We start from the raw sequence: 19192 nt of genomic DNA on the forward strand, positions 1-19192 counted from the left end.
TTTGGGCAGCCTTTCGGGGAATTTCGGCAGCCTCCCGACGTCCCCTCCCCTCGCGTCCCCTGTCCTCACGGGAAGGTTGGGATGACACTTACCGTTGTTTCTTACCACCTGGACCTAAGGTCGATGACGTATGACCTTTTAATTCAAAAACCATCCTCCTAGATCAGAGATTAATGGCGCAGATTTTAAAATTTTAAATCATTCCACCACAATCAAAGATCGACGGCGTGAGTCTTTAAATATTAAAATCATCTCAGTAGGACCTAAGGTCGATGACGCGATGTCTTGAAGTTAGAATATCTGTTTGCTTTAGCAATAATTTTTGTTTTTATTTTTATTAGTTTTGACTACTAATTGCAATCATTAATTCGGGCCAATTACTATAGTTATTATAGACAAATTATTTCACTGTTTTTAAATTAGAGAAATAAACCCGGTAATTCTATCGTTTCCCAAGCCATTACTCACAGTAAAAATTCGGTTGGAATAGAGGAGTTCATGCATGAGGACGGGTTATGGGGACAGACTATGTTGGAAGCTTAGCACGTTTAGAAGAGTTGCTCAAGTGCGGGGATTTAATCGCACAAAAGGTGAAGACGGACAGGCCGAAGCAGGCAAAAGCAGGTCTCGGCTAAGGCGAGAGAGGAAATGATGCGTGTACAGGTAGGTTGGAGCGAGGCCGAATGTAGGTGTTCGGTCGGTAGTGGGGAAGAAGGCGGAGACGACGAGGTTGAAGCCTTTGGTGGATCACATGAGTGATTGGTCTAGGCGTGGAGATTTCAAGCAGGTTAGAGCTTCAGTCGGCTAGGCCTTCGACAGAGAATCAGGAAGACGATTGTTTCTCTGTGTGTAAGCCATGCGATTGATTCACGTGAAGGTATCAAGGAGATTGACGAAGCAAGGTGAGTGAACAAAATGAGTGTACGTTTTTTCATTCAATTTTCTGTGCTTTATTGACTGCATCACACCAGAAGTGGTTATTGAAGCGAAAAATTGCGTCTTTTGACGAGGTGGGGCCATAGAAGGCATCATAAAAGATGCAACTCTTCGATTTTTTTTTTTCACTTTTCATTATTCAACAAGGTAATAAGGTCTGCATACTATGAGACACCAGCTAAGTAGTATGCTAGCCATAAAATGACACATTTGCATAATTTCTAAGTGTGTATGGAGAAAGCATAATGTGTCTATTAAGTATATAAGTGGTGTCCAACAAAAACAATATGTAAAAATAAACTTATGGAATAGGTTAGACCTATATAGTAATTCTACATTATCATCATTGTAAAAATAAACATATGGAATAGGTCGGGCCTATATAGTAATTCTACATTATCATTATAATACTAAAAACAAGAGAAAAGGACTGAGTTGATCTCCTATCTTTTCAAAAGAATCAAAATAATTCCCGACTATAAAGTAGCAATTTTGTCCCATAACTCTTTAAATAGGGACCAAATTTGTCTTTACGTGGAATCATTTAAATCCCTATTAAAAAATAAAGGTGCTAAAATGAGACTTTTAAATAATCAAGGGCCAAGTTGATCCTTGGTAAAGAATCATGGGTACCATTTTGATCCTTATCTCCTAATAACAAGTATGCTAGTTTACAGCAATTTAGGAACCATCTCATGAAGGAAATTTACAAATTCTTTAAGGGATATTGAAATCAAAGAGATAATACAGAAATGAAATGAAAAAAGAAACATAAACACAGTTAATAAATATTTCATAGTGCCTCAGTTATAATGATTATGCTTTTACTGTAAACCAAAGGTGGGCAAATTGGCATAAAAATGATGACGATGAATAAGAAGAAATGAAAATGTACGTTGACAATTTGCTTAGAATTTCATCCATAGATAGACTAAAAGTACTTATTTGAAAATTCAAACTAAACATGTTGGTACAATTGCAGTCTGAAATTAAGAAGCCTAACCAAATGCAGCTTTCAACAAAGAAAAAATGGAAGAGGATTTAGAAACCAACCTATGGGCAAAACAAGTGATTGGTTCTTCTTATTCAGATAAGCATAACTTTACGTAAACAAGAAAAAAAACTCACCAAAATAGTATCTAATTTATTTATTCCAATCTTCTTCAAATATTCTCTTTCCAGAACACCAGATATGACCAATGACATGCCAAGCTTGATTTCATACACAGCAACCTGAATTGGTTGGACCAAGTCAATGTATTCAGCAAAATCTTCAGACAATCTATTAATAAAGGATTTGGCGGTGACCTGTCAATTCGTAAATCCAACGAATAAGAATAACGCGTGAACGAGCAAAAAAAATTTCAAAGAAGCTTCTTAAAAGTATGTTTCACCTGCCAGTTCTTTTCCATCTCAATCATAGTGTCAATATCTATATTGCATCTGACAGTTTTTAGCAGCAACGAACAAGATACAAGAAGCTCAAGAAAATTAGTGCATTCTAATTTCAGCTTTTTATATTTTGAAGGTTCTGGGCGAAAAACAACCTGGAATCGAACAACTAGTCAAAAATAACAATACTTGAAAAAAATTCAATGAGAAAGATCTAACTAGTAGAATAACATGAAAACTGTCAGAAAATGGTCATAAGGAGGTTTAAGTGAGGAAAGGTAAACCATCAGCATGGTCATAGTTTATTAGAAAGCTAGCCGCAAAAGGTGTTAGTGACAGAACAAAATGAAAATTATGCAAACAGAAGTAGTCATAGAATAAAAAACTAATTTTCAAACATAGAATTTTGTCATTGACAACCAATCAATCGTACACCCTAAACAGCACTAGTGTGAGGAATATTGAAAGCAAAATATTACCTTCGCTCGCGCTCGTTTCTCTTCCATCTCCAACTTATCTTGAGATTCTCTAATTCTCTCATCAACTCTGTCACTGCTTTTTTGAGATAGAAGCTCACATTCTCTTCGTACCTGATGGTAAAAAATGGGCGAAGATAGCTATCTGTCAGCCATATACCAGCTCTATGCATACAATCTGAAAACACACAGAGTATAAACCTATAGGGACTTCAATCATAAAAACTGTTTCCGAGAAGAAAACCAGCAAATTGAACAATGAATTGTATGTTTCTTTTCATTCTCAACAGAGGTCACCACGATAATATCAAGGAATTAAAAAAATTGAAGCATGTTTCATAAACTAGAAAACTGAAAGAAGGGATATGGATGGTCGAGGACAGCTGAAAATAACCTTTTTTTCAAGTTCAAGAAGGGACATCCTCCGTAGTATCCATGAATGCTTCAAAGCACTCTTTGCAACCGGATCATGACCATCTGGGTTTAATAATAGATGGAAACGTAGTATCCCAAGGTGCACCCATGCTTGGCCAAGGCTACAGAAGTCTACAAAACTACCTGATAAGCATTATTTTATTTCATCATCGAGATTCTTTTTGTCAAGAGAAGGCTAATGGAAATATGCACTAGGTCAAGAATAACTCAGTGACATAGAAAGCATCATAAATAAATACTTGCATACCATTTGATGAGCGTCCCATATATAGTCCTTCAAGCAAAGGTTGTATAACAGACTCCATAAGTGAAGAGAGCAGGGCATGGTTTGAAGACAAAATCAATGATCTCAAAGATTGTAGCTCTTCATCCTGTAGTTAGCACAATATTCACGATGGAGGATTCATCAGAAATTAATAGAGCCAAGAACTTATCAAAGTATTTCAAGGCTTTATACACAAATATTAACCTTCAAGTTATGCAGGACATGCACTTCACTCTAGGAAATTTTAAAAATGTAGAAAAAAATTCTTGGAAGTAAAAACAAGGGGGATGGGGGTATCAACTGTAACCAACAAATCATTCAACTTCAAAAATAAAAAAATAAAAGAAATTACAATAAGAAATTTAGCTTACGTAATACGTATTAATGAGTTAAATTTCTAAAAGGTTAAAAGAGAAGCACATCCAAGCTGGAAGAAAGAATAAATATTGTTTAGCTTGAAATCATATTACAGAACTGAGATAAAACAAAAAGCAACCCAAAAAAAGGTGAAGATTCTACAAGGATAACTATGCACAAGTATTCTATCAAGTTACAACAATAAATCACTGCATCTTATTATTTAGCCTTAAAAAGCAACTTGGTGAAGGAATGCTTACCCTTGCATCACGGTTCGTCAATTCGAATAGAATTGATTTGATCTTCGCAAATACATCTTTATCAAAATGTTTTTCATGTACAAAAAGGATCTATGACCATTTCAAGAAGAGAGGAACAACGTTACACAAGCACAAAATCTAGCACCAAAAAAAAATCATTAGACCGTAACATTTGTACCTGTTTAAATAGGCAATTAGCTGAAGATAAGAGAACATTAATCAAGCTATCCTGTAGAGGAGAATCTTGCCAAAGAGCTCTAGACAAGGCTCTAAGTTTCAAGCAGTTAACATCAAAGTCTTTAATTGGAAAAACACCTTGGCTGTTGCAAAGATATATTTACCAAAGCCATAAATACCATTGAAGTAAATTTCATATTATAATCACAGGAAAAAAATTGAGGTAAAATAAAAGATCTTACAGGATGAAGCCTAAAATTTGTATTCTAGTTGGAAACAATTCATAAACTAATCCCTTTAGCATGGGATAACTCTGCAGGAACACATATTCCATTGTTTTTAGTTAGAGAACCTTAACAAAAAAGCTAGAAGCAAACTTCAATAAATGCAGATATACCTTGGCTCGTTCAGAGAAGCAATTCCACAAAGAAGAATGCCATCTAAACCACATTTCAAGAATTAAACTGGAAATTTTTGGATGTACTGAAGTGTTTATTGGATAGGCAGGTTAGCAAATTTTGCAACACATCAATAAAAAAGATAAACAAAAAATCCGTTCTCGAAATGACCTGAATCTATTGAACCTCCAGCATCAAAAATCCACAAAAATGTCTGGTGTGGAGAAAAGTCAGCAGGTGACCTTGATGAGTTATCCAAAGAATAGTCCAGAGCATGTTGAAGAAGATCAGAAAAACAGGGAAGAGCCTAGATTAAAATTCAAACAAATAAGAAAGACTGGAAAAAAAATCCCAATAAGCATTTCATAAAGAAAGAGAGAATGGAAGTTAAATATTATTTTCCCAAGAGCTCATAGCACACACAGAAGCCCACACCCCTGCGTGAGTGCATGTGTGTGTGCCTCTCTCTCTCTCTCTCTCTCTCTCTCTCTCTCTCTCTCTCTCTCTCTCTATATATATATATATATATATATATATATAATTGAAGGAGACATCCTCGCATATTTTATATCATTTAACCATATCTTTAAATAGTTGAGATTTAAAGTAAACCTGCCCAGCATCAACCAAGGCAGTATTTGATAACTTCAAGAGCAAGTTGATATCGAGGGACAGGCTCCTTCTATTAAGCAAGAGAAGAATGACCAACCAACTATCAAAACATGATTTCCTGCATAAAATCTCTGAAGCGAAAACACAGCACGTTCTTTTTAAACATCGCGCAGAAGGAGCCTGCCCATTTTGTGCAGACCTGAAATTTGATTCCAAAAATCTTCTTTCATTTTCAAATCTACTCAAAATGCTCTGCAAATGACAGTCAATGATTGAAAAAAGTATATTAAAAGACAGATGAGATAAGGAAAAGATATTTGACAAACAATACACAATAGGAAAGTGAAAATAACAAACCAGATATATCTCATTCAACTGGCACAAGCACTGATCATCATATTGGTTGCACTTGGTTGCGATATATATTGACATACTAACTCCTAAAGCAACAAGAGGGCAAAAATAACTGAGTCAGGATTAAGGGAAGAAAAGTATAATAGGCAAATAAAACATTAAATAATATCAAGTCAAATAACCAAGATATTAGGCCAAATCTCTAAAACATCTTAAGTAAAAAGAAGTTAAACTCATAAAAATAGAGACGCTTTTTGGTGTAATGGTTAAAATTTCATAAAGAAACTCCAAAGTTAAGCATTCTTGTGCTGGAGCAATAGTGGGATAGACGAACAAAACCGCTAGACCATTAGGCCAAAGCAAACAATACCTCCATAGTTAAAAGTTTGGGCTGTTACAAAATGGTATCAGAGAAATACACCAACCGGAAGATGGAGTGTCACACATGAAAAAGTGTTATGTCATAAGAGCCACCTCTTGAACCTTGTATGGGACAAAGTCCTACATGGCGGGAGCCAACACATGAATATGTAGGAGCCACCTCTAGTATCTTATCTGCCTGGTATATGATTATAGGGTAAGGATACTGACAATTCGTTAGTTACTTAAGTTAGAGAGATTGTGAAACCTCTTAAGTAAAAAGAATCTAAATTTTTTAATATTGAGACGCCTTTTGGGGAAATAGTTGGAATTCCATTAAGAAACTTCAAAATTAAGCGTGCTCGTGCTAGAGCAATCTTGCGATGGTTAACCTTCTAGGTAGTTACACCAAAGGACATTAGGCTAAAGCGGACAATAGCTCGATAGTTAAAAATTTGGGTTGTTACAAAATCTTATTTGAAAACCATGCCTAAAGTTAATTTGAATAAATTACAGTAAAGATATTAAGATAGCAACATGGGTCGGGAGTGATGACAAACCAATTATCAGAAGAAAAAAAACAGTAGCATTTGTTAAAACTATGAAGGTGTAACTACACACGGCAAAAGAATTGTAAAACAGATATAATTATAGAAAAATAGATGTTATTCTTTGAAGAAACAAGCCCCCTATTTTTCACCATTTTACATATTATGGCAAACAATGCGATGAGAAATAACAACAATAGTAATTATAGAATGTCACTTCTAGTTTAAGAGGCTTCCCACCAAGGAGAGGTTTGAGAAGGGATTAAGTACTCAGCGTCACTCTTTGCATTGTCGATATAATATTTCTGTGACTTGAACCAATAAGTTCTAAATTATAGTGAAGGCAACCTAGTCATAGCTCAAACTCATTACTTGACATTAACCTTATATAGCACGCATATGTAATATGGAGGATTAGGGTGACAGTACTAGTGATTTTGCATGTTTTAGTGTGCATTGGAATTTATACCCTTAGGCTATGAGTTTATATATCCCTTACAATCCAAGTTTTATACCCCTTCGGGGTTGAGGTATCAAAGAAGTGATTAGATACCTTAGAATGCTTTTTCATGTGATTGATATTGAAATTAAAGCCTTACAAAATTGAGCAATGTCATGTATATTCATCAAATGCTTAAAAAATATATTTCACAGAAAAGGCCACGACCCCAACCCCGAAGGGGTATAAAACTTGAATTCGTCTGTACGAACTGAACACAAATTTTTGACAAAACCCTTTGTCCAGAGACGAAAATCAATTATCATCTGTACGATTTGTGTACAGAGGAGTTCGTCCCGAGACGAATGAAAAACATCGTCCGTACGAACGTAAGTATCTTTTCTCTATTTATGGACCGTTTGACACGTTTTGAAGAGAGAGAAAATAGGAGAGAGAAAGAGAAGGAAAGAGAAAGGAAAAGCTTGATTTCGGAGGCCGCGGAGCGATTTATGTCCGTCTACGTAGTTGGAAGAATTGTTCGTCGAATCCATATCCTATTTCTGATTTCGAAGATTTCGAGTTTTCACACACACAGTAATTATGTCTGTTTGATACAATGCATTGATGAGATGTAAACGAATATGGATATATGATTGAAATTACTGTTACATTACTGTGATATTACTGTGTGTGTGTGAAAGATAAAAAAAGACTGGTTGAATCATTGGTTGGAGACTGATTGACCTGTACAGGATGATGGGCCGACGGGCTTTCCTTTAAATATGATTTGATGTTAACCGCTACTGATGCGACCAAAAAATATATGGGACCCTATATTTTTCGATCACAAAAGAGATACAGACTTCCTAACTAAATGAATACAAAATACCTCAAAAAGAATAGGTAACTTAATTAAGACTAAGCAGCGGAAATTAAAACTACAAATGATGATTTCAACAACTTAAACTCTTAGAAACGACTCCAAATAAAATAAAACGACACCCTAAAGTTGCTGCACTTGGAAGAAAGATATAGGTGGAGTGGCACTTGCGGAGAGACGAAAGATGTTAGAAGCCCGAGAAGAAAGGTTGGAAAGAGCCCGCAGGATTTCCGGAGGGGATAAGAAAGAATGGTGGAAAGAGCCCGCAGGATTTCCAAAGCGAACCCGCAGGTTATAGCTTTTCCAAAAATTACATTTTCATAACTTCATATTTCAAACATTACAATACCCCCCATATATATAGGTATGAAAGGGGAAGACCAAAAGACACATAACATAAGTTATCACAAAAACATAAACAGCACAAGCATTAATCCCAAATGCTTTTCACGGAAAAACAGCCCAAAGCCAAGGAACCGAATGGGCAACCACGGGAACCAAGGAGGCCGCACGGAAACCAAGGGGCCACGGTCACGGGAGGGAGCCCAGGCACGGGAAACCAGCAGCCGGCCGGAATCCAAGGGGCAAAAAGCAATAAAACCATGGTGGAAACCAAGGGGTCATGCATAGGAAGACTAAACAACTAACTTGGGATTCCAAAAGCCCTTTTTGGAACCCAAGAGACATCATAAAAGAAGACATTAAAAACTATAATAAAAGTGCATTAAATAAAATATAAATATGAGCTAAAATCATAGCTAATAATGAGCTAACCCTTAGTTCAATAAATGAACTAAAAACCAGCTCATAAATAGCTAAAATTTCAGCTCAATTTTGATTGAGCTAGTAGACTCAAGGGAAGCCAAACATCATATTATTTTGGACATGAGTTGACCCCCCCCCCCCCCCCCCCCCCCCCCCTTTGTCTACATCAGCTACTGATTGGGAGTTATAAGGAGATAATTACTGTGCCGACAAGCAAAGAGTGACGACTCTGATTACTGAACCAACGGATAATGATATAAGATGCTGATACTGATACAAGACTGAAAAACACTGAAAAAGCCAGGGCTTTTACTTGTTGAGAGTGATTACTGAAAAGCAAGAATTTCGTCATTATTTTCATTACTGTACGAATTTATTACTACTATATGGATTTATTGATATTGTACGGAATTACCGTTACTGCATGATTTCACGGTTATAGCATTACTGCTCATGTCACTAGATTATTACTGATACAGGTACTGATATTACTGATTTACTGTACTGATATTATGCATGTGATATACTGAGCAAGTGACATGTGATTCACTGAACACGTGATATAGATTAATGGATTTCATGTGATACACTGAGCACGTGATATTAAATAACTGGATTTGCAAGTGTACGTTTTGATACGACTTTACTACATTTGTTTGATTTCAGCAGTCACGTACGATAGTATTGATTTGATGTTTTTACCAAATGATATTATTGACACGATGATTTATTGATTGATTTGATTGCTATTACTGACACGATGCTTTCTCTAGTAATTCTGTAATTTGATTGAGGTCATAGACACAATGGTTCGAATAGAGATTTGATGTATGTACCAGATTATGGATTTACGGACTTTTCTACTGTTTATTGATTACTATGATGGATACGATGATTTCTCTAGTGATTTAATTGATGTTACAAAAATGATGATTTCTGTGTACTGTTTCTTGATTCTATTACTGTCGATTGTAAATTGTACTGTTTACGTATTGATTACTATTTCTGCATGATTTCTGAATCTGCATTGACTTAATGATCATGTGAAAGTGATTGTTATGATTTGATTGATTGACATGCATATTATTTTTGTACCGTGCTTTGATTTCAGTTGTAGATATTTGGTGACCTGCTGGGCTTTTTAAGCTCATTATACATGGTTAATGATTTCAGGTCAGGGCAAGGGAGCAGGAGTGTTGGATTAATAAGGAATCTTCAAGTTTTTGTTCCTTTAGTTATAGTTATCTTTTGTACTCATGACTGGATTGATATGTGATCATTGTTGAAGATCCTGAGTATTGTAAATGACTTTTGGGTATTGAATAGAAATGTTTATACTGATGTTTTAAATTATATACTTTGTTGTATTGTTTATTACTGACGAATGATCATAGATAACTCTGGTAGTTGATTTTATAAATGATTAAAAGAATAATTCTTCCAAGTTAGATCCTTGTGGGTTATCACAGAAGATTCCAAAATTATGTTCTGGCAATTAAAGTCAATGATACACGAAACTACATGTTCCCAACAATAGACAAGGATATCTAAGAAGCAACGAAGCAAACATTTCCTAGGAGCGTGTGATGCCTTCTTAGTATATGAAATTGAGATAAAAAATTCCCACCATGAAACAAAGTACTCTTTTGGTTATCAATTACTATGATATAATTAAAATTTTACAGCTATAACTCAATTACTATCTGTGCATCAAAATATTATGTAGTAAAGATGCAACACATCTACAAATTTTTATATGAGGGGAAAGAATTTATAAATTTATAGCACGAACAAATGCTAAATATGACCGAATACGCATCCAAATTCTTAGAAAAGACTCAATGTCCAACCTAAATAAGGACTTTAACTACTATTACAAGTAAAGAAGGGAGATGTGCCATTATGTTAGAAAACCACCTGCCTGTGAAAACATTGCCTTAATTGTTTTCCATATGTAAAATGCATGCAAAACTAAGCCACACAAGCCTAAAATGGGCCCACCACAATCCAAACAAGAAAATATGTTTAAAAGTTTTTCTAAATAGGCAAGATATACAAACGAATACGTTGGAGATTTCTGGAGAAGCCTCCATACGATAAAAAAGAGTTTAAATACCAAAACTATTCAAGATATCATCAAGCAAATACAACTTCCATAGAAGAACCTGTCATAGACATAGACTAAAGCAAGTAGAAATAGAAAAACGATGCACAATCTAGAAAGCATTTGATAAACCAATGGGTATGTGCATAATGGCTCAATCAAGTGAGTATTCCTCTTCATACCACTCTTGTGCTTCTGAAACTAGTCCAAATGAAATTTCAATAATAGGCTCAAGAGCAACATACTATATTACCAACTCTTCAACCAAATTCTCTTCCTACATATATTGCCAAGGAACCATAACATAGAAATAGCAGATGGAACCATTATCATTATTGCCAGAAACGGATCTATAACACTATCCTTCCCTGCCAATATTATAAGTTTTCCATATAACAAAATTATGCATGAACCTACTCATGGTTTAAAATTGCACAACAAGAGCGCGGCACAATTTGGCCCTTTTAAGCGTCAAGGCGAGCGCTTTGGACGTGATACACGAGGCATACGCCTCAAATAAGCAGAAGAGCACCTTGAGGCACGCCTCACCTCATTTCAACGAGGCGTTCGTATCTTAAAAAGCTTATATAAAAAATTAAAACCTAAAACAAATATCAGTCTTTCTCATTTCGTTCGTGCTATTCGACTTCGTCTTCCCTGCACTTCGACTTCACCTGCGTCCATTCATGCTCTTCAACTTCGCCTACGTTCATGCTCTTCGACTTCGTCTACGTTCCTACTCTTGGACTTTGACTGCCTTCTCCTTCTTCGACTTCAAATGCGACTCCTCTTCGACTTCGCCTAAGCACTGCATGTAAAGTTTCGGACATGTCATTAATGCTTCATTGCCTTCTTCGACGTCCTTAAACCTTCATTGCCTTCTTCGAACATTCGTAAGTGAAGTCGCAGGTAAAGCCTACTTCGAACGTGCCCTATTGGATCGGATTGGAAGTCAGGAAGGTTTGACACTCTCTGCGGCAGTTTCTCCCATTTTTTGTTTTTAATCTGTTGACCTCTAATTGCCGATCAATTCCACCCACACACGATCTTCCCAAACGACGCCTCCCACTACCCACGCTCATTCAGACGATGCAACAACTCATGTAACTACCTTATACGATATAAAAGCAGTTATTCAAACTTACCTCAGGGACACAATTGAAGTAAACCAAAGTAGTTGAAGCCTTAACCCTCTCCTGATCTCTCTCCCATTCGATAGCGGCCCGACTCCTGCCTCCTGCCGCACTCATCTTGCAAGTAGGATCAAAGACGTGAGATCGACGCTGACCCATGCTCGCAGCCTCATGCTCCCGCGATTCCGTCCCCAACCACACGGAAGCCAGGCTTACGTCCGCCTCTGCTCTCTTATCCACCTGATTTCTAGCCCTTGCTGACCTATTAAACTAGATTTTGATCATGTATAATTTAATCAAAGTTTACTTCCAATACCATGTTAATCTAGGTTAATAATTATAAAGCTATACATGATCATTTTATCAAATTAGATTGATTTTGATTTAGAGATACTTATATATATATATATATATATCCCAAAATGGTATCATCATTATATAATATGCCAAAAATGCCAAAACAAAACATATTTAAAAATCTTAGAAACTTTGAAAAAGCTTTTGCACATGTGAAGATGTATAACATAACAATCACCTTCTGTTGCCAGGCGCCTAAGATCAGTATTGGTTGAAATGATAGCATCAAGCTTTGAATTTTCATCTGAAAGCACATGCATAAAATGAGTAAAATCTACTTGAGCTAGAAAAATCAACTACAATAATTCAAAAGAATCTATACCTTCGTGAATTTCCTCAGACAGCCTTCGTGTTTGCCAAATTGCCTCACAAATTCCAGTTATTTGTTTCAGTTTGTAAAATATATCTGAAGAGGATGGAATAAAAGGATGCCCCCCATGCACCCATAATGTGGGTGATGTGTAGTCAAATTTCCATCCAGGTGCAAATTTAAGATTTAGACCTTCAACCTGTAATAAAAACAGGTCAAAATTTTTCTTTGCCAAGAAAATCAGTGCAAACATGATCAGAACCAAACTTACCAAAAATGCACCTACAGCTTCAGGAAATCTTGGCTGAAATTTTATTGCTTTCTTCTTTAGCCAACTCCAAATTGTAGGCAGGTGTTCAAAATGAGATGATTGAACATTTTCCCAGAACAGAGTATGCAATTCTACAAAGAACAAGTATTCATGGAACAGGTCATTAAAGTTTGTAATATGGTTCAGCACCTCACTTTCTAGTTGCCTCAGAGAGAACAATATTCGTTGCATTGCACACTTGAATGTATCTTCAGTTGATGAAAATGCTATTTCAGTATTCCACTGTTGATAAGTACGCCTCAACAAGCTTACACAATGAATTGCATTAATAAGACAATGTTGGCTATTCAAAAGGAGTGAGTCTGAAATAGAAAAATCCACTAACTTCAGTGAAAGCAGTGGAATGGGATGCATATCAATGTTAATTCCATTATGAGCAAGCAACTCCATCCGGCACTTTCGAATACACTTCCAAATGGGATGATCCCTTTCCTGCTCAAGAATCATACAGAATGACTCAAAGAAACAACAATATGGCTGCAGTTTCTTATGGTACCATCTAAACCACCCAATATACAAATCAAGATCACTTTCTGTTGCATGTTCAATTGTCCAGTTAGCAGCAAAGAATAACATCTGATTAGCTTGTACCAAATCAAATATCGCCTGCATATGACCATGCTGAACTTTTGGGAATAAATGTTGATTCAGCATCTCTACTGGTAAAATGGCCGGGAAGAGTCTCTCGCTCCCTGAAGACAAATTAGCAGTATTACTTACGCAATAAGAAGCACATTGAGAACTTAGGAACTCCAAATACAAGAAATTTTGTTGTACACAGGATTCCCTTGAGTAGTGCACAAAATTCTTAAGTGTATAGGGCAATGGCCATCCACCAGCTAATGATAAAGAGCAACCTGAAAGTGGATCTATTCTGTACAATTCAGTATCAGACAAGTATGAAATCTTCCCCTGCGTAACCACCTCTATCCCTCCCAGCTCACCCAATGCTGCTAGATAAGTATGCTCCCAACTTAATTGAAGGCTCCACATGGGATCATTCCCATTCATGATAAGCTGCTGGAACAACTGAACCCAGCGAGCAAGTTCAAGAAGTGTGATGCGGACACCAAGATTTAACCCTGCAGTTCTTGCAGACAAATGTGCCTCACTCATTGCCAATACCATTTTGTGCATGGGAATGCCGGATAGAGTTAAGAACCTCTTCACACTATTTACTTCCATGTCCTCAAATGTGGTGTTTAATTCGACTGGTAACCACTCTGGTTGGAGCATAAATATTTCAATCCCTCTATTCCGCATTGCTCTGGAGACTTCACCATATTTAGGATCTATAGTGATAAACATCCGAAATCTAGAGTGAGCATCAAGTACTAAAGGCTTCCCATCGACAAGACCACATTCATTAATTGTAATAGATCCATTTGGTTCTACCAGAGAGTTGATTCTATCGAGGACCTAAAATAAATGACATCGATTAGTGCAAATTATATAAAAGAAATTATACTAATCACCATTAAGAATGCAAAGAACTTGAATCATTATATAAACATTAGTATCTGAATTAATCAAGTATAACAGAAGCACTGAGGGTGGTCAACATACTGTGGGGTTGCAGAGATTTGCATTATCCAATACAACCCATTCACCAAGTTCAATGGCCTTGACTAAATTTCCAGTTACCCATTCAAACTTGGCTGAAGGTTGCACAAGCCGGTTTTTATGTAAAACTTGAATAACTTTTAGAGATTTATCTAGATCCGTGCATGAATAAGAAACGGGCAAAGAGAACATGTTAAGATCATGTTGTAGTTGTTTAATTATATCAACTAAAGGGTCAATGGACCTGGAGGATTCACCCATCCATGAAGAGGCAAATGAAGAAGTAAACTTTGAAGGATTATGGGATGAAAAGAAAGAAAACCACTTTGCAAACAGACTCTTCCTTTCATGTATAAAATCTTTCCAGTTTGTCTCCAGCCCTATACTAAAATATTCATCAACATATCGTTCAATTTGGGACATTAAAGCTTTATAATTTCGGAAGGAATTGTATTGCTCAAAACAACCAAGCAATTCAGAAACATCTGTCCCTGAAGAAAGATTCAGTTCATTCAAGACATTTCCTGTCAGTTGAGCTAGCAACCGTATCACCGAAGTCTTCCCCGAAGAAGATGGACCAACTAAAATGCACAACCACTGCCTCTGTACACAATGAGTGATTGCTTCCAAACATTGGGAAAACCCTGGCAAGAGATTGAGCTGACTCTTGAAAGCCTTTGTTGGTTGACAATGATTTCTTTCAACACGAGCACTACCAAAAACCAAATATTGTGGATTGATGCATACTTCTGGAAATTGAGATATAGAAGGTTTCAGACCAAAGACCTCCTCATAAACCTTCAAAACTTCTCTTCGATCTTCTGCAGAGCGCATCCTCTGAAGATATACAATGTTTAAAAAGCTCTCAAACATGGCATTACTGGGAGAACCTTCATGTCGAAAATAGTCAACCTTAGATGTTTACACCAAATCATGCAGATATTGGGAAAACTTATAATCAGAAATGATTTACAAAAAAGGAATACAATTTTACCTTGTATAATCTCACATGACCGAATGACATCCCGCAGATTGAATTCCCAAGGAGAACCGTCTTGACCATACTTACAATGTACCATGGTATCCTCATAAAGTCGAGTATTAAAGGTAATTAATTTAGAAAGAAGTAATGATGGGATTGATGGATATCTTGATTGACAGATGAAAAGATAATCCTCAGCTGCCAACTCATCCACATGAACCTATAATTGTATCACAGGAAAGCATCAATAAAGAACCACTGTATTTATTATTCCTTTATTTTTTATATTCATACTGTATTTCATATTTCTTCTAAAACTTTGCCAACCTTAGTAAAGCGATTCAAAAAAGACTTAGGAAGGCCTTTCCTCCCACCGCCCTGAGATGAGGGATTTTGACAAGCGAAAATCCTAAATGATGCTGCACATTTAAATGTTATGCCCAATTCTGGAATATAAACTTCAGCACGGTGATCTAAAATAGCATTCAGACCCTGAAATTCGAGTTGTGATAGTTTGCAAATCAATATATAAGTTTAAAAAACAATGAGCAAAAATAATAATTAAATTAAAAATACCTCTAATACAGATTGTGGAGCAAGATTTAATTCATCTAGTAGTACCCAATATCCATTCTTTAATGCCTGCCAAATAAGTGAAATAAGAATGCATATCAGCAGCACATGCAAAAAATTATATATGAAATTACTTCTTAAAATAGTAAACCTGGAGAAGGATGCCATCAACCCAGCAAAATTCCATTCGATTCTCAGTCTCAACTGGCAAGTCCGAGCCCAAGAGATCCATCATATCCGTCTGGAAAATGATTACATGTAACTACAGGTCACTTCCATGGAATTATAAACTCGACAATGAATAGATAAAGTCAAAGATCCAGAACCTGTTCAGAGAGGTTAATCCGCACCACAGTGTGCCCAGAATGTTGTGCCAGTGCAATAACTAGACTCGTTTTACCAACACCAGGACTTCCTTCCAATAGGACTAACGAAAAAAAATAAAAATATCTCTTTATAAGCATTCTTCAAGAGAAGTAAATTGTTAAGTAAATCAACTCATCCAAATATGTACCAGGCCTAGGAAGTTGCATAGCACGCAAAACTCGCAAAATATTTCTATGAGTGGTAGGTGCCCTGAATTCAAAACCTTCATCCTTACAGTTATCTTGACCTAATAAAATTGAAAACAAGAACAAGATTGATAAGATAAGGATCACCAGAAAAGGTTCAAAGTAAGTTAATAGCAATTCCCTCAAGGAGTTCCATCATACCATGTACTGCTTTAACAAGTATATCAACATATATGACCAAAAAAACACTGGTCAAAACTAATGAAAAAAGCTTGTAGCAGATAACCCTATCTAAGACATCTAGTATCAAAATAACACTTGATGCATAAAACAAAGGACACAAATGCCAATTCACTAGCAAAAGAAAACCCAAAAAAAACATTTACTTAAACTAAAATGTGATGTGTTTTCTTAGAAAATTAAAACAAAACAAAAGCAAAACAACATAAGAACAAACAAACTAGAAAAAAATAAAATTAAACCAAAAAAACGGAAGTACCAATATCAAATATTGTCGTAGATCTATTTAAATATTATATTAAAATGCAATTCAAGTCCCTCAAAAACATCTTCACCTACTGCAGACCATTCAAAGAATGATGCTACCTAGAAACCATCAAATCATCAATATATGCCTAGAGCTTCAAGAAAAGCGGATTATGTAGTTAAATAAGCAGGTTCAAGGAAAATATGAATTACAAAAGATATTTTAAGTTTCTCGAACAGAGACAAATATACAAAAAAAAAATGTATACAAAAGTTTATGGGGTAAATAAGGAAGAAGGAATAGACAATGACTGTTTAGTAAGAATAATAAAATTATAATGGTTAGTAAGAATAGTGACTTATATTGTGTTGCACAAATGTTGCAGATCAGCAGACATTCAAATTCCTTCCAAAATAATAAATATGCACACATAAAACAGAAAAAGAGAACTTGATGCAAATTATTCCAAATACTAAAATACTAAATTGCTAATACAAAAACAACGAAGTCACTTGTACTAGCAACGGTAAATTTTACTACATAATGTGAAGTGATTGAAGGTAAGGTCGACAGAATACTTCATTGGATACTTAGTTACCTTTATCTATGAAGAAAGGATCGATTCCGAAAATGTTTTCAGAAGGAGCATTGTTTGTTAATGATGCGTCTGTACGCTTCATAAAATCACCCCAACCATAGTTATCCATTTCATAAAAACGAGAGTTGCTAAAACCCAAACCGGATACCTGCTCACACACATAAATGGTAAAATAAGCTTCCAAACATATGGATCAAGATGAAGATTTCAGAGATAGAATTATAAAATCAAGGAAAAAAATTTCAAGCTAAGATCAAAATCATCACATCATTAAATACCCTAACCATTTGAGATATAGATTTTATGAACATGTTCTCCATTCATTATTGTTGAATGGTGCTAGTGGTGTTAACTTTGGATTATGTGAGCTTTTATTCAGCTCTTCCAGCCAGGTTACCCTTCACCTTCCCACTATCTACCTATGAATCTTAAATCAATTCAGTCAAACCATCATAATCGTGCATCTTCCATTTCATTGGATAAGCCCAAATAACCTAAGTAAAATTTCTACACGCCAATGGATTTAGTATGAAAGGTGGAGGAATCAAAGGAGATTGTTCAGGAAAGTTTTAATTACAATGGGAGGGAATTAATTAGGGAAAAGATATCTAATTTGAATTCAAATATGAGGGAAAACTATTTAGTGAAAGAGGACTGATTTGGGAGGGAATTAAGAGAGTCTATTTAAGGCTAATAATGGGGTGATTTCAGGATCAGATGATTTTTGTTTGTTGTAGTCTTTTTTTTAGGGGGCTCTAGTCGGCGGCTAGAGATTTGGGAGAGCCGGATCTTCCTCTTCAATTGAAGATCCAACTATATCTTGCTTTTTTCTTTCATATATCTTGCAATGAAAAGAGTATTGGTGTGTTCTTCTTCTTAATTTTTATTTTCAATCATTGATTTTGAGGAAAATGCATCCACTTCATATCAAATTGGTATCAGAGCAATTTCCTGAGCTAAAATAAAAGTCTCCATTGCTGAATTCTGCTGCATTTTTCTCTCTGTTCTTAATGATTTCTACTGTTTAGATTCGTATCATTTTTTTTTTTTTGTTTGGAGCCTAGATCCGAGTACCTATGCAGGAAAAAAGGTATAAGTGTTGGAAGGGGAGATCGAACAATTGAAATCTAAAATTTCATATTTCCAACTCAAATTTCAGCCGTCCACGAGAAGATCGATGAGAAATTTGTCATCATGGAAGAGATGATGAAGAAGTTTCTTGAAGGCCAAACGAAAATGGCGTCGTTGAAGGCGAGGAAAGCCATCGCAGCCAAGGGAGTGGGGGAAACTCTAATCTGATAAGGAGAGGCGGAGAACAAGAGGTGGAGATCTTAGAGGGATAAGAGAGAAAACCTCCTCTAGAGACTATTCCTAGGGAGGATACAGGTATAAGGTATTGGAAGAGGTGTGAGGGGGTTGGGTATGAACGAAAGGGTGCTGAATCTGAAAGAAGAATGATTGATTATGACAGGAGGGGTGTTGATTTGAAAAGATGGGGGATTTTGACAAAGGGTTTGGGTAGAAGAGATGATCGGGATATTTTGGGTTGGGGGGACCACCCACTTGGGGAATGGGAGGCTATGGAGGA

At 36.0% G+C, this 19192-nt stretch overlaps 1 protein-coding gene across 5 annotated transcripts in view; it reads right to left on the reverse strand.

Moving 5' to 3' along the window:
* LOC110113133 (midasin) overlaps window positions 1-19192 on the reverse strand; it is a 96221-nt gene that overhangs the window by 18674 nt on the left and 58355 nt on the right. For 3 of the 5 annotated variants that reach the window (XM_020845571.2, XM_020845570.2, XM_020845573.2), the window contains exons 26-48: window positions 17605-17752; window positions 16522-16620; window positions 16334-16434; window positions 16159-16248; window positions 16011-16076; window positions 15762-15926; window positions 15447-15654; window positions 14456-15342; window positions 12830-14308; window positions 12571-12757; window positions 12427-12492; window positions 5666-5748; window positions 5309-5560; window positions 4868-5003; window positions 4696-4781; window positions 4541-4611; window positions 4300-4441; window positions 4122-4211; window positions 3487-3610; window positions 3199-3362; window positions 2808-2918; window positions 2331-2483; window positions 2065-2244 (exon numbers count right to left, since the gene is read on the reverse strand). In XM_020845571.2, the coding sequence (XP_020701230.1) occupies window positions 2065-2244; window positions 2331-2483; window positions 2808-2918; window positions 3199-3362; window positions 3487-3610; window positions 4122-4211; window positions 4300-4441; window positions 4541-4611; window positions 4696-4781; window positions 4868-5003; window positions 5309-5560; window positions 5666-5748; window positions 12427-12492; window positions 12571-12757; window positions 12830-14308; window positions 14456-15342; window positions 15447-15654; window positions 15762-15926; window positions 16011-16076; window positions 16159-16248; window positions 16334-16434; window positions 16522-16620; window positions 17605-17752 (5088 nt within the window). The remainder of the gene's footprint in view (window positions 1-2064; window positions 2245-2330; window positions 2484-2807; window positions 2919-3198; window positions 3363-3486; window positions 3611-4121; window positions 4212-4299; window positions 4442-4540; window positions 4612-4695; window positions 4782-4867; window positions 5004-5308; window positions 5561-5665; window positions 5749-12426; window positions 12493-12570; window positions 12758-12829; window positions 14309-14455; window positions 15343-15446; window positions 15655-15761; window positions 15927-16010; window positions 16077-16158; window positions 16249-16333; window positions 16435-16521; window positions 16621-17604; window positions 17753-19192) is intronic. The other 2 variants (XM_020845574.2, XM_020845572.2) reach the window with 1 other exon arrangement.

Source organism: Dendrobium catenatum, unplaced genomic scaffold (assembly GCF_001605985.2).
Source record: "Dendrobium catenatum unplaced genomic scaffold, ASM160598v2 fragScaff_scaffold_55, whole genome shotgun sequence".
Classification (NCBI taxonomy): domain Eukaryota; kingdom Viridiplantae; phylum Streptophyta; class Magnoliopsida; order Asparagales; family Orchidaceae; genus Dendrobium; species Dendrobium catenatum.